General features: G+C 49.4%; 1 protein-coding gene across 1 annotated transcript in view; it reads right to left on the bottom strand.

Annotated features, from left to right (window-relative positions):
* Nucleotides 1-15,185, bottom strand: part of cfap36 (cilia and flagella associated protein 36) — a 241,130-nt gene that overhangs the window by 161,069 nt on the left and 64,876 nt on the right. Inside the window, exon 4 of the mRNA XM_038809714.1 lies at nucleotides 2,188-2,302. Coding sequence (XP_038665642.1) covers nucleotides 2,188-2,302 — 115 coding nt within the window. The remainder of the gene's footprint in view (nucleotides 1-2,187; nucleotides 2,303-15,185) is intronic.

Consider the following 15,185-nt stretch of genomic DNA (forward strand, 5'->3'; position numbering starts at 1 on the left):
ACTCATGCGTCCTCCTGACAAGTGTTCCAGGACCCAGTTATTTAGACAAAAATGGCTTTCTTTCCGGCTACAGAAAAAAGGAAGGAAACAGCAACAGCAGCCTACAGGCATTTACAGCCACCAGCAGGAGCAAGCACCAAATACAACCTGTAGCTGTGAAATGCTCTCACAACTAACAAAGCAAATTCCTTATTAGCAATCCTTCAGCTGTGAAGCTAGAGGCTGGTCACAGTCAAGGGAGTGAATTTGATTTTCAGCATTGAAGGCACAGCAAGGCTCTGTATGTCGGACAATGGAACTGGTTACTCACCTCCTCACTTACCCTCAGAAGCCATCGTGCCAGCTTCGGGGGGGGGGGGGGGGGAGGAATTTTGGGTGAGTGGGAGTGCATTACAATAGTCATGTCTAGAGGTAACAAAGGCACTGTTTCAGCAGTAGATGAGCTGAGGTAGGGGTGATGTTACTGAGTTAGGAGTCTTAGTGAAAGCGCAGCTATGGTTACAAATTAGACACGGATAGATTGAATGAGTGCATAAAATTGTGGGAGATGGAATGTGAAGTAACCTACTTTGGATTTAAGAAAGACAAATCAAAAGTTTCTTAATAGCGAGCGATTAGAAACTGGAGCCAAGGGATTTAGGTGTTAAGGTACACAATCACTAAAAGCTAGTGCACAAATTCAGAAAGATATGCATAAAGCAAATTTAAAGTTGGCACATTTCAAGGAGTTTGAAATACAAAGGGAAGAAAGTCATGCTTCAGTTGTACAGAGCCTTGGTCATACCCATTCTGAAATAGAGTTCAAATTTGGACGTCATTTCCAATGAATATATTGGTTTTGGAGGGTACAGTGCAGAATCACCAGAAATGATACCAAATACTTAAGATTAGAATATTATAGATAGTTTACATAAAACATTGACCCCATCCCCCTGGGCTGTACTTCTCTGTGCGTCCCCAGTGGGGTCCATTCAGGAGTCCCCACCAACGTAATAACACATCATTAGGGATGGGAATTCCTTACGTGGGAGGGAGAATAATGCAGCAGGGAAGCCCGTTCATGATATTTAAATGTATGGTAATGGATGTCCCAACCTTTCTCATGGCCAGAACCCTATTATGTCATTGACAGGGGTTGGGGACAATGTCAATGGGAAATCCCACCATTATAAAAGCCGTTTGGGGATTCCCATTGGATTCTCTGCCCCACCGGCTTTCCTGCCCACTGAAAACTGGAACGGATAATCACCCCATTGTCCTCCCTTGAATTTTAAAGGTTATGTGGGGGATCTAATTGAGACATTTACAATGATATACAGATTTTATAGAATAGAACATAGAAAATACAGCACAGAACAGGCCCTTTGGCCCACGATGTTGTGCCAAACTTTTGTCCTAGATTAAGAACAAATTAACCTACACCCCATCATTGTACCGTAATCCATGTACCTGTCCAATAGCCGCTTGAAGGTCCCGAATGTTTCCGACTCAACTACTTCCACAGGCAGTGCATTCCATGCCCCCACTACTCTCTGGGTAAAGAACCTACCTCTGACATCCCCCCTATGTCTTCCACCATTCACCTTAAATTTATGTCCCCTTGTAATGGTTTGTTCCACCCGGGGAAAAGTCTTTGACTGTCTACTCTATCTATTCCCCTGATCATCTTATAAACCTCAATCAAGTCACTCCTCATCCCTCAAATAGAGAAACTATTTCCTCTGCTGGGAATCCAAAGCTAGGATCACAATCTTAAAATTAGATGCAACCTATTCAGGTGAAAGCAGAGCACTTTTTTAATACAAAGTATAGCAGATGGGTGCCTTTCAGTCCACCAAAGGCTGTAGATATGAGTCAAAGTTGAAAGGTTTCAATTAGATAAGGTTATCAAGAAAAACAGTTTTGTGGCATGTGAACAAAATTGAGGGACAAGTCAGCCACCTCATGCCGCCAAGGAATCCATGGCAGGGTGCCATCAGCGAGACCAGAAGAGTTTGCCCAATGTCTTGACCACATTTCATACAATGTTGGACGTTTTCCAGAAAAATCCTGCAAACGTCCGACCAAGTAATGCTTACAGTCAAACTTCATTTTTGAGGCATCATCATCAGTGACTCAGTAATTTAAAAATTCTATGCGAATAATACTAGGTTATAACTAAATTTAACATTTGCTTTCACTTATTACCATTTCTCTCTCGAATCATCCGAAGAGCTTGTAATTGCAGTTCAACATTTTTCTGTAACATCAGTGACTTAAAGACTTGAAAATCTTCTGCAGCTAGTACTGGTTGGAAGACGGGCTATTAAAAAGAAAGCTTATTTTGAAAATATAAGACAAACAAAACAACTTATATTTGTATAGCAGCTTTAACATGATAAAATATTCCAGATGCTTCACGGGAGCATTAGAAAACAAATATGACATTGAGCCACATAACCAAAGCTTGATGAAAGGCCGGATTTAATTAGTGTCTTAAATAAAGGAAGAGAGTGAGCTAGATAAGTTGTTAAAGGACAGTGATGTTAGGAATGGGTTAAGAGACATTCCAATTACATGTCAAATTGATGCTAAGTATCCAATAATTGACACTGATATGTAAAGAGATTGAAGGTGGCACTTGTGGTGATAGAGTTTTGTATAGTGTTCAAGGGAAATAAAAGTGTTTGGGAAAGGGGCAGAACTTTTGACTCTTTACTCACAGCCGCCAGAAGTTAACAAGTAAAACACTTTATTAAACTATTTAATAGCATATTACATCAGACACCAGTCCACCAATGTCTCAAATAATACGTAACATTGTAAAACTTAGACACCGTGTACATTTTTTCTTCAAATCAGTTATTTCTCAAACATGAAAATTGAAAAACAAATCAATTCAAAAGAGTAATTCATTTTCAGGTAAAATTAATTAGAACCTGGCTGACTTGTCCCTCAACTTTCGTCACATGCCACAAACTGTTTTTCTTGATAACCTTCACCCAGGAAGGAGCTGTGAGTCGAAAAAACCTGTTGGACTTTAACTTGGTGTTGTAAGACGTTTTACTTAAATTAATAGTGCATCCATGTCATGCTTGTAAATATAATTTTCTTACTGTATACACTTGTGTAAATGTAATGTTGAGGCCAAAAGTCACGAAGTCAACCTTTACACGGGTAATGCTTGAGGGGACGAAATACATGTTTAATCTAGTCCCATAAATATTTGGCAGCAACAGGACAAAGTAAAAACCAAACTTAAGAATTTATATTAATTATCATTCATAATCTGTCAATATGAGTAAATAAAAAACTGAAACATAGAAATGTTTGATCATAGAATCCTTACAGCGCAGAAGGCCATTCGGCCCATCGGGTCTGCACCAACCCTCTGAAAAGCAATCCACCCAAGCACACTCCCCCGCCCTCTAATAACCCCTCAACCCAACCTCCATCCACATCTTTGGACACTAAGGGGCATTTAACATGGCCAATCCACCTAACCTGTTGGAGGCTCACCCCATGCCATCTCGTGCCCCAATCTAACCAAAAAAAATTAAGACAAACATCTGCCCACCACAGACACCAAGGACTCCCTCCATGCATGCACACAGTGACCACTCCCCACCCCACACAGACCTTCCCAAAGGAAGCCAAGCCATATAGCACCACTCGTGGAACTGCTCTCTGGTACTGCCCAACACCCACCAATGGAACTTCCCCCTAGTACTGCCCAGGAATGCCCCTCTCCTTGCTGGGGCTGTACTCACCGGCGGGTTCCCTTTGTCAGATTCAAGTTGGTCCAGACCCAGTGTACACCTCACCGTGGGGGGGGGGAGACATGATACAGCAAAGAAAGCCAGCTCATGATATATTAGATGTATTGAATCCTGCCAATCGAGGACCCCTGGTAGCGTGATCATATCCTGTTTGTTTAAATGAACAAAATGAGCGAAGTAGGCCATTCAGCTCCTCTAGCCTGCTCCGCCATTCAATGTTCATGTTTTGAGTTTCACATTCCCATCTACTCTTAATAACATTTGATTATTAAGGCAAGGGATCAATCTACCTCTGCCTATAAATATTCAACCCCTCCACCACCTTCGAGGCACAAGTCCCAAAGTCGCACAAACTCTTGAATGAAAACAATTCACCTCATCTCTGTCCTATAAGGGTGACCCATAATTTTACAACAGTACCCTCTAGTTCTGCACTTACCCCAAAAGGAAACATCCTTTCCATATCCACCTTGTGAGACCTTTCAGAATCTTATATATTTCAATCAAGTCACCCTTCACTCTTCTAAACTCAAGTGGATACAAGCCCAGCCTGTCCAACCTTTCCTCATAAGACAACCTGTCCATTTCAAGTATCAATTGCCAGGAAACAGAGGTAGTTTAAATAATCTAAATTAATATGTGAGTATTTGAAGGAGGTATTGCTTTTAAGTAAGTTTAATTTAGTGTTTCTAACACTTACAACTTTAGTTAGCTTCATGTTAAACAAGGTGCCTGTAGGTTTTCGTTTAATTTTAAACTGCGCAAACACTGTAATTAAAGGTTTACAATGCAAAACCACTATAGAGTTGCAAGGCGCAGTTGGCTAGTGAGAAGCCAAAAATTTGAAGTAATCCTAAGATTGGTGACACCTTAATACAGCCTGTGAAGCAGTGGTATGGCTGGGTACCTGAGAGATTGCATGAATTTGAGGAATACTGAAAATGTGACTGAAATTCTGGAAGTGGATTCTTGGTGAAGGCATCGGAAAGAAAGAATTGTTTGGGAAGATTGAAGACTTGATTTTTTTAAGAATGTAGTTTGGAAACACTCGGGTGAAAGTCAGATCCCAGTGATCTCACAATGTGATAAGCACCTGTGGGAGGGATCCACAGTAGTTTGTTGGGTGGCATCTGCCACTTAGTTTCAGAGTGTAGTATATCTGACTGACCAGTTCTTTTTTTATAAATGTTTTAAATTGGGTTTTTGAACAAGTATATTTACAGTTATTATGAATTTACAGTACAGAAGGAGTCATTCGGCCCATCGAGTCTGCACCGGCTCCGGCTCCTGGAAAGAGCACCCTACCCAAGGTTAACACCTCCACCCTATCCCCATAACCCAGTAACCCCACCCACACTGAGGGCAATTTATCATGGCCAATCCACCTAACCTGCACATCTTTGGACTGTGGGAGGAAACCGGAGCACCCAGAGGAAACCCACGCACACAGAATATATATAATATATATATATAAAAAAGAGAGAGAGAAGAGAGAGAAGGCACACACAAACATACCAAAAAAAAATAAATAAAAAAAATAGAAAATAAAATAACTGGTAAGGTATTATGCACTACCTCAACAGCAGCAACACTGTATAATTGGCAATATTATTTATAACACATAAGTAGGCATCTGTTTGTGTGGGGGGGAAAACGGACTGGGGAGGTAGATATACATTTGGGTGCCGGAGAAACAATTACAGAGGGCAATACGAATGGGTCTGGTGTTGGCGTTGTCACTTGCTTCTCCCGACGGATTTCACTGCCGTTGTCGTTTCGCGTTCATCTCCGCTTCAGCCGTTCGTCCTGTCTTTCGCCTGGATTTTCCTTGCTCTCTGTTCCTGTATCCCCCCTTATCGTTTGCCGTGCCCCCCTTCCCCGGCAATAATTCCCCCTGCCCCCCACCCCCCACCTCTCTGGTTCTCCTCTATTGTTCCCGGTCTCTTCACTCTTTCTCTCTCTCTCGCCTCCCCCCCGTGGTTTCCTCTTAGGTTTAGCTGTTCCCCCCACTCCGCGGTCTATCCCTCCCTCTCGTGCCGTGGCTACTTTGCCCTGATTCTTGGCTACCTGGCTATTCTTCTGCTTGTTCATTGGCCACAAACAGGTCCCGGAACAATTGGGTGAATGGCTCCCACGTTCTGTGGAAGCCGTCGTCTGACCCTCGGTTGACGAATTTGATTTTCTCCATTTGAAGAGATTCTGAGAGGTCGGACAGCCAGTCTGCAGCTCTGGGTGGGCAGACCGTGGCGGCAATGAACAGTTAAGCCGCACATTCGGCGGCTCCCGCGGAGAACGGACTTTGGGGCTCTTTCAGGGCCCCCAACGGAGCTGCAGCGGCAAATCACAACGGGGAAGACGACAGGAGTCGACCCCAACGTCCCATAGTCCGGACCAGGAGCGGGGCAGAAAAAAACCGAGGAAAGTGCCTCTGAAAAACGGGGCAGGAAGAAAAAATGGCGGCCGGCGAAGGCCTTGAGGAGCGGAGGAAGTGGGCCCAGGACCAGCAGGCAATTCTGCTGCGCTGCTTCCAGGATCTGAAGTTGGAGCTACTGGAGTCCATCAAGGTAACCAACAAGGAACTGATGGAGACCCAGACAGCCCAGGGGGCTGCGATCCGGGAGCTGCAGCAGCAGGCCTCCGAAAGGGAGGACGAGGTCGTGGCCATGGCGGGAAGGTGGAGATGCACGAGGCGCTCCATAAAAGATGGCAGGAGCGGTTCGAGGAGCTGGACAACCGGTCGAGGAGGAAGAATTTGCGGATCCTGGGCCTCACGAGGGGCTGGAGGGGTCGGACCTAGCGGCCTATGTGGTGATCATGTTAAACTCGCTGATGGGGCTGGGTCCTTCCAGGGGCCCCTGGAGTTAGAGGGGGCCCACAGAATTCTGGCTAGGACCCAAGCCGAACGAGCCGCCGCGGGCGGTGTTGGTGAGGTTTCATTGGTTCGTGGATCGTGAGTGTGTGCTCCGGTGGGCCAAGAAAGCGGAGCAGCAAGTGGGAGAACACGGAGGTGCGGATCTTCCAGGAATGGAGTGCGGAGGTGGCGAGGCAGAGTTTAACCGGACGAAGGCGGTGCTCCACAGACGGAGTGTGAAGTTCGGCATGTTGCAGCCGGCGCGTCTGTGGGTCACCTATAAGGATCGGCACCACTATTTTGAGTCCCCGGAGGAGTGTGGCCTTTGTACAAGCCGAGAAATTGGACTCAAACGGAGGGTCTAGGATGGGGATGTTGTATTGTATAATATTGTATTTGCATTTGCTTGGTGTAGTGTAAGAATGTCGTACTGTTTTTTCTATAGGGGTTTTTAAGCAGGGATCAGGTGGACGGGTTCGGGCAGAGGGGTAAACGGGAGTTCGGGAGCTGGTGGGGGGGACTGACAATGGGAGGCGGGGCCCGGCAGGGCGAAAGCGCGGACTTTCTGCGGGTTTCCCGCGCTGTGAGATGGTGGGGGCGGGCCGAGGCTGAGAAGCACGGGTCGTTGCTGGCTGTTTTCTTTTCCCGCGCAAGAGCGGGGGAGGGTGGACCCGTTGACGGGCACAATGGAGATGGGTAGTCCCCGTTGGGAGAGCCGAAGGTAGGGCGGGAGTCGCCGGGGTCAGCAGAAGTTAGCTGGCTCACGGGAGTGCTGTGGAGGGAGGGGCGTGGCTAGGAGGGGTCCTAGCCTGGGGTGGGGTGGGGGGGAGTTGCCGCTGTGGGAAACTGGCAGAGCGGGGGACGCTGGCCGGGGTGGCAAGGGATGGGTATGGCTAATCGGCAGGGGAGGGGGCAGGGCCCGTGGATCCGGCTGATAACCTGGAATGTGAGGGGGCTGAATGGGCCGGTCAAACGGGCCCGGTATTTGCGCACCTGAAGGCGGATGTGGCCATGCTCCAGGAGACACACCTGAGAGTGGTGGACCAGGTTCGGCTGAGGAAGGGATGGTGGGCCAATATATCCACTCAGGGCTGGATGAGAAGAGTAAGGGGGTGCGATCCTGGTGGGGAAGAAGGTGTCGTTTGAGGCATTAAATGTGGTGGCTGACAATGGCGGGAGATATGTGACGGTGAGTGGCAAGCTGCAGGGGGCGGTGTTTTGGTGAATGTTTATGCCCCAAATTGGACAATGCGGGGTTTATGCGGCGTATGTTGGGCCGCATTCCGGACCTGGAGGTGGGGGCCTGATCATGGGGGGGACTTCAACAGGATCCCCCATTGGATCGATCCAAGTCCCGGACGGACAGGAGGCCGGCGGTGGCTAAGGTGCTGAGGGATTCATGGACCAGATTGGGGGGGTGGGTGGAGGGTGGACCCCTGAGGTTTGCGACCAAGGGCCAGGGAATACTCGTTTTTCTCCCACGTACATAAGGCCTACTTGAGGATTGATTTTTTTGTCCTGAGCAGGGGGTTGGTGTCGAGGGTGGAGGATGTGGAATACTCCGCCATTGCCGTTTCAGATCATGCCCCGCACTGGATGGATCTCGGGCTGGGGGAAGAGAGGACCAACGTCCGCTCTGCGCATGGAGGTGGGGCTGTTGGCAGATGAGGAGTGCCGAGAGGTTCGGGGTGATATCGAGAGGTACCTTGAGGCCAATGATAACGGGGAGGTTCGAGTGGGGACGGTCTGGGGCATTGAAGGCGGTGATGAGGGGGATTGATCTCCATCCGAACCCATAGGGAGAGGGGAGCAGAGGGAAAGGGAAAGACTGATAGGGGAGATGGTGCAGGTGGATAGGAGATATGCGGAGGCCCCAGAGGAGGGATTGCTGGGGGAGAGGCGTAGCCTTCAGCCAGATTTGACCTACTGACGACCAGAAAGGCGGAAGCTCAGTGGAGGAAAGCACAGGGGCGGTGTATGAATACGGGGAGAAGGCGAGCAGGATGCTGCCGCACCAGCTCCGGAAGCGAGATGCGGCCAGGGAAATTGGGGGAGTGATGGATGGAGCTGGGGAAGGTGTGCGGAGGGGGTAGATGTTAATGGGGTCTTCAGGGACTTCTATGGGGAACTGTACCGGTCTGAACCCCCGGTGGAGGGGGTGGAATGTGCTTCTTGGACAGCTGCGATTCCAGAGGGTGGAGGAGAGCAGGTGGAGGACTAGGGGCCGATCGAGCTGGAGGAGTGGTCAAGGGGATAGGGAGCATGCAGTCGGGGAAGGTACCGGGCCGGACGGTTTCCGCCGGAATTTTATAAAAGGTATGTGGACCTGTTGGGCCCCCTGTTGGTCCGGACCTTTAACGAGGCAAGGGAGGGGGGGCTTTGCCCCCAACTATGTCACGGGCGCTGATTTCCTTGATCCTGAAGCGGGACAAGGACCCTCTGCAGTGCAGATCATATAGGCCGATTTTGCTGCTGAACGCTGCTGGCAAAGATCCTGGCCACTAGAATAGAGGATTGCGTGCCCGGGGTCATTCATGATGACCAGACGGGGTTTGTGAAGGGAAGGCAGCTGGATACAACGTACGAAGGCTCCTCAACGTCATTATGATGCCGGCTGTTGAAGGGAGGTAGATAGTGGTGGCATTAATGCGGAGAAGGCCTTCGATAGGGTTGAGTGGAGTATTTGTGGGAGGTGTTGGAGAGGTTTGGGTTTGGGGAGGGGTTTATCCGGTGGTGAGGCTGCTCTAACGAGGCCCCGATGGCGAGTGTACCACAAATAGGAGGTCGGAGTACTTTTGGCTGTACCGGGGACGAGACGGGGTGCCCCCTGTACACCTTGCTCTTCGCGTTGGCAATTGAGCCCCTGGCCATGGCACTCAGGAGTCAGGGAACTGGAGGGGCCTGGTGCGGGTGGGAGGAGCATAGAGTGTCGCTGTACGCGGACGACCTGTTGCTGTTTGTGGCGGATCCGGTGGGGGGGGGGATGCCGGAGGATGAGGATTCTTAGTGAATTCGGGTTTCTCGGGGTAAAAGTTGAACCTGGGAAAGAGTGAGGTGTTTGTGGTGCATCCGGGGGATCAAGAGGAGGGATTGGTAGGCACCCATTGAAGCAGGCAGGGAAGAGCTTCAGGTACCTAGGGTCCAGGTGGCGGGAGTTGGGGGCCCTGCACAAGCTCAACCTCACAAGGTTGGTGGAGCAGATGGAGGAGGAGTTTAAGAGGTGGGATATGTTACCGCTGTCACTGGCGAGAGGGTGCAGTCCTTAAGATGACGGTGCTCCCGAGGTTTTTGTTCCTGTTCCAGTGCCTTCCCATCCTTATCCCGAAGGCCTTTTTTAGGAGGGTCAACAGTAGTATCACGGGATTTGTGTGGGCGCATGGGACTCCGAGGGTTAGAAGAGTGTTCCAGAACGAGGCAGGGATAGGGGGGGGGGGGGGGGGGGGGGGGGGGCTGGGCGTTGCCCAACCTCTGTGGGTACTATTGGGCTGCCAACGCAGCGATGGTGCGTAAGTGGGTAATGGACGAGGAGGGGGCAGCATGGAAGAGGATGGAGGCGGCGTCTTGTGTGGGCACGAGCTTGGAGGCACTAGTGACGGCGCCGTTGCCGCTCCCTCCAACGGAGGTATACCACGAGCCCGGTGGTGGCGGCTACCCTCAAAATTTGGGGGCAATGGAGACGGCACAGGGGAGAAATGGGGGGTTCGATGGAGGCCCCGATACGGGGGAACCATCGGTTTGTTCCAGGGAGCATTGATGGCGGATTTCTGGCTGGCACAGGGCAGGGGTTAGGAGGTTGAGGGATCCGTTTGTGGAGGGGAGGTTCGCGAGCTTGGGGGAGTTAGAGGGGAAGTTTGGGCTCCCCCCGGGGAACATGTTTCGGTACATGCAGATTAGGGCGTTTGCCAGGTGCAGATGGAGGGTTCCCCTTGTTGCCCCCACGTGGGGTACGGGACAGGGTGCTCTCGGGGTGTGGGTTGGAGGGAGGAGGATTTCGGACATATACCAGGTAATGCAGGAGGTAGATGAGCCTCAGTGGAGGAACTGAAGGGTAAATGGGAAGAGGAGCTGGGTGAGGAGATTGAGGGGGGACATGGGCGGACGCCCTGGAGAGAGTGAATTCCTCCTCTTCCTGTGCGAGGCTTAGTCTCATACAGTTCAAGGTGCTGCATAGGGCACACATGACTGGGTCGAGGATGAGTAGGTTTTTCGGGGGCGAGGACAGGTGTGCTATGCTCGGGGAGCCCAGCGAATCACGGCCATATGTTTTGGGTGCCCAGCGTTGTGGAGTTTTGGAAGGGGGTAGCAAGGACGGTGTCGAGGGTGGTGGGATCCAGGGTCGAGCCAGGCTGGGGACTCGCAATTTTTGGGGTGGCAGTGGAGCCGGGAGTGCAGGAGGCGATAGAGGCCGGTGTTTGGCCTTTGCGTCCCTAGTAGCCCGGCGGAGGATCTTGCTCCAGTGGAAAGATGCGAGGCCCCCAAGCGTGGAGTCCTGGATCAATGATATGGCGGGGTTCATTAAATTGGAGAGGGTGAAATTTGCCCTGAGGGATCAGTAGGGAAATAGGCAGACAGCAGCAGGAACCCGGGGGGTCTGGATTGGGGGAGGAAGAACTGTGTACATGGGTCTGCGGGATGTGGCGGGTGCTCTCTCTTTCCCTTTTGTTGTTTGGGTGCTTTGTTGTTTTTCTTTTCCTTTTTCCTTTTGTTTGGAGTTGCTCTTGAAGTTGGGGGGTATTGTTCTTGGGGTGTGACCGCGGTTGTTTGTTAATAGAGTCAAGATGTTTATATTTTGTAAAAATTTCAATAAAAATTATTTTTAAAAAAAGCAAGCTTTGGGTGGGCATCCTTGTCTGGTGCCACTGTGCAGCTGGAAGTATTGGGAGTTGGTGTTGTTGGTCCGTACGCTCGCCATGGGAGAGTTTGACCCAGGAGGCAAACCCTGTTTCAAGCCTGAACCGCTCCAGTACCTCTACAAGGTATTTCCATTCGATCCTGTCGAAGGCCTTTTTGCGTCTAGGGAGACGATCATCTCGTATTCTCTTCCTGGATGGGATCATTATCATGTTCAGCAGGCGCCTGATGTTCAAGGTAAGCTGTCTACCTTTGACAAAGTCCGTCTGGTCCTCTGTACCACATATGGTATGCAGTCTTCTCGCCTTTTGGCTAGGATTTTGGCATCTATGTTGAGCAGTGAGATGGGTCTGTATGACCCACGTTCCGTTGGGTCTTTATCTTTCTCAGGTATCAGCGAGATTGAGGCCTGTGCTAGCGTGGGTAGCTAGCGAGTCTGTGAACATCATCCGTAGGTGCGGGGCCAGCGCTGTCGCAAATGTTTTGTAGAAGTCTGCCGGGAACCAGCCTGGTTCCGGCGCCTTCCCCGCCTGCATGGAGCTAATGCTGTCCATGATCTCTCCCAGTGCCAGTGGTTCTTCCAGGCCCTGTTTTCTGACCTTCCCTATGTCCAGTCCATCAAGGAACCGTTTCATCCCGGACTCCCCCATTGGGGGCTCTGAGGTGTACAGCCCTTGGTGAAAGGCCTTGAAGATTTTGATCTTTTCTGGTTCTGTTTCTAATGTGCCTCTGGTATCCCTGATTTTTGAAATTTCTCTGGTGGCTGCCTGCTTTCTCAGCTGGTGTGCCAACAGGCGGCTGGTTTTGTCTCCGTGTTCGTATAGGGTCCCACGTGCCTGGCGGAGTTGATCAAAGTTCCTTTGTAGCTCTTTCCTCTCTGCCAGGAGCTCTACAGTCAGGGCCTCGGAGTATTTACGGTCTACCTCCAGTATGGAGTCGACCAGCTGCCGCCTAGCCGCCCTTTCCTCCCTATCTCTTCGCACTTTCAAAGCGGTAATTTCCCCTCTTAGTACGGCCTTCACAGAACGTGGAAGGCGAGACCTCCCTGTTCTGGTTGTTGAGTGACCACAGTTGGCCTGTTGGTTTACATGAACTGTGTACTTACCAAGAACATTATAGTACAAGATATATTCTGTAACATGTGTTATCCATAAAAATCTGAGTACATCTGTGAAGGAGTATTGTATTAGAGTCAATCTTTTCAGCTTTAATAAAAGTTTTAGTCTTTTGTTGAAAGTTAATTTCCCTGTGAATACGTTCATCCATGTCTCTGAACAAAAAAATAAAAGTTGTGTTCTATTGAGCCAGGGTTCCATTATGGGACCCGAATATCCACTAGCGACATCAGTTAGGATCTTAACACAATCTAGATAATCTCCTCTGAACTGCCTCCAATGCATTTACATCTTTCCTTACAAGGAGACAAAAACTGCACATAGTCTTCGAGATGTACTAATGCTCTGAATAGCTGCAGCATACCATCTTTACTCTTCTCATAATAAATGATAGCATTCCATGATTTTTTTTAAAGAATTCCTCAGTAGTGCGTTATTTGGCCTTGTTTTTTTTTGTAAAATAATTTTATTCACCATTTTCACATTTTCTCCAGAATTTACACCCCACCCACAAGCAGTAAATGGTAACAAATACAGAGTCAATTTCCTTATCAACAACAACGATCCCATCCTCCCACCACCCCAAGCAACGACCCACCTGGCAATATAAGCATCAAATAGAACAAATCCTCCCACGGTGGGACAAACAAAGGAGAAATAAGAGAAAGGAATTAGGAATCGTCTATGGTCACCATTAACCTATAGAGTCCCCCCCCCCCCCCCCCCCCCCCCCCCCCCCCCGAACATTCATCATGCCATCCAATCCCCGAAAGAGTACCTTAGATGACACCCATGCGTTGCAAGCCACCCCCCCTCTCCCTGGCTCCTCCCCTCCACTTCATCTTACAAAAATCCTCCCCCCCAACCCTCTGTTCCTTCCCCCCAACCTCTGTTCCTTCCCCCCTGTAGCCAGCGGGCCAAGCAAAAGGGACACTGAGCCAAACTAAAATGGAAGACAGAAGGAAAAGCCTGTTAGTGAGAACAGACAGCCTGCTCTCAACTAATTAGCATTTTGCAAGCAGCAAACAGTTTCTGGCCAGGTGCAAGATCTCCAAGCCAAAGGTGTTAATGGCAAAGCGCTTAGCATTCTGATGAGGCAGCCCAGATCCAGGCACACACAATGGCAACATTTCCATCTCAATGTAACACTTAATTGGTTGTGCAGACAGGATGGCACCAGAGTAACGAATATCGAAACCACCCCCCAACATCGAGGGGAAGCCCCCGCATTGGAGGATTTCGAAGGTAACCGTTTGGAAACGCTCCCAATCGGTACGAAAGGTAGAGCCCGCCTAGAAGGGGGCAAGGACCTTAGAGAGGGGTATAAAGGCAAATTCCCCACAGAGCCCGGTCTGTTAAACCCGTGCTCCGGCCCTGATAGACATCTTGCATCCTGACTCCAGCCGTTGAGCACCAGCCGCCGAAAACCGTAAGTTCAACGCTCGCTACGCGATTCAAGCCCACTAGACCCCAGTACCAGAACGCTTGCTGAAGGCTGCAGTACAAGACCAGGACGAAGGCCTCGTTCTCTGACCTTGCCTGTTCCTGTTAGATAAGTATTCTGTTCACTTAAGTTTAGTTATAGCTTAGTCTCTTAGTGTGCATGAGTATTTATTATAACTGTATAATAAATATTGATCGTTTGAACCTTACTAATCGGTTGTATCGTCTTTATTACTTTGAACTGACCTTGGAATACTTGTGACGTTGTCTATACGGCAACTGGCGACTCCAGAGCTGAATAAATACATAGAACAGAGCCTAGTAGTGTTAAGCACACGTCGAATACGGAGGCGTGTTATACACTCCAATAAACGCGTTTTACGCCCATAGTAAAACGTGCAACATTTAGTGGCGACTCCGCCGGGACTCGGTTGTAAGTGGAAACCCCACACCGTCCCAGGACCCTGAAATTTGAATTAGAACTCCAAATTGCAGAGAAAGAAAGAGATCACAAGTATTCACGGTGTTCAAAATAATAAGCGTAATTCGGAAGTGTGTTCAGTGCATGCGTACTAACAGGGCTGTAAGGTAAAACTGAAAGCCTTTTGTTGCGACAAACTTTCGGTAGTTTTGTTAACGGAACATAGCGTAAGCCGTACCCGTTTCTGAAACACAACCCCAACAACCCCTGTTCCAAATTATAAAAAGAGAGTCAGAGGAAATGGCCATGCAGGCAATGGAACGTCTGATGGATCCAGAAAGGTTTGTGGTCGCAGCGACCAGCAAACAGTAGCAGAGTAGGCCAGTGTCCCACGTGGGAGCTGGAACTCCGCAAATATTACAAGGAAAGGGATGGCCCCTTTGGAAAGAGTTTTGTGCAAATGAGGAGACAGGTCCCGGGAGTATAGGTCATACTTGGTGGGAGAACCTCTCTCAAATACACAAAAAGAACCTAGGTAAAGCACGCAAGCCGATGGCGATTGTGTCCTGTTTGGCACAGTGCGAGCGCAGAGGAGGTCATCAGGACGCTCCGGACAGATTTAGAAGAGAGGAATAGGAATGAGTAAAGTCGATGTCAGGGACATCGAGAAGGAGAATCTGGATCTCAAAGGGAAGTTGGCAGAGAAGGATAGAGAGGTGGATAATGCCAAGAGGGCTCATCAGTCT

The sequence above is a fragment of the Scyliorhinus canicula genome, chromosome 1 (genome assembly GCF_902713615.1).
Source record: "Scyliorhinus canicula chromosome 1, sScyCan1.1, whole genome shotgun sequence".
Classification (NCBI taxonomy): domain Eukaryota; kingdom Metazoa; phylum Chordata; class Chondrichthyes; order Carcharhiniformes; family Scyliorhinidae; genus Scyliorhinus; species Scyliorhinus canicula.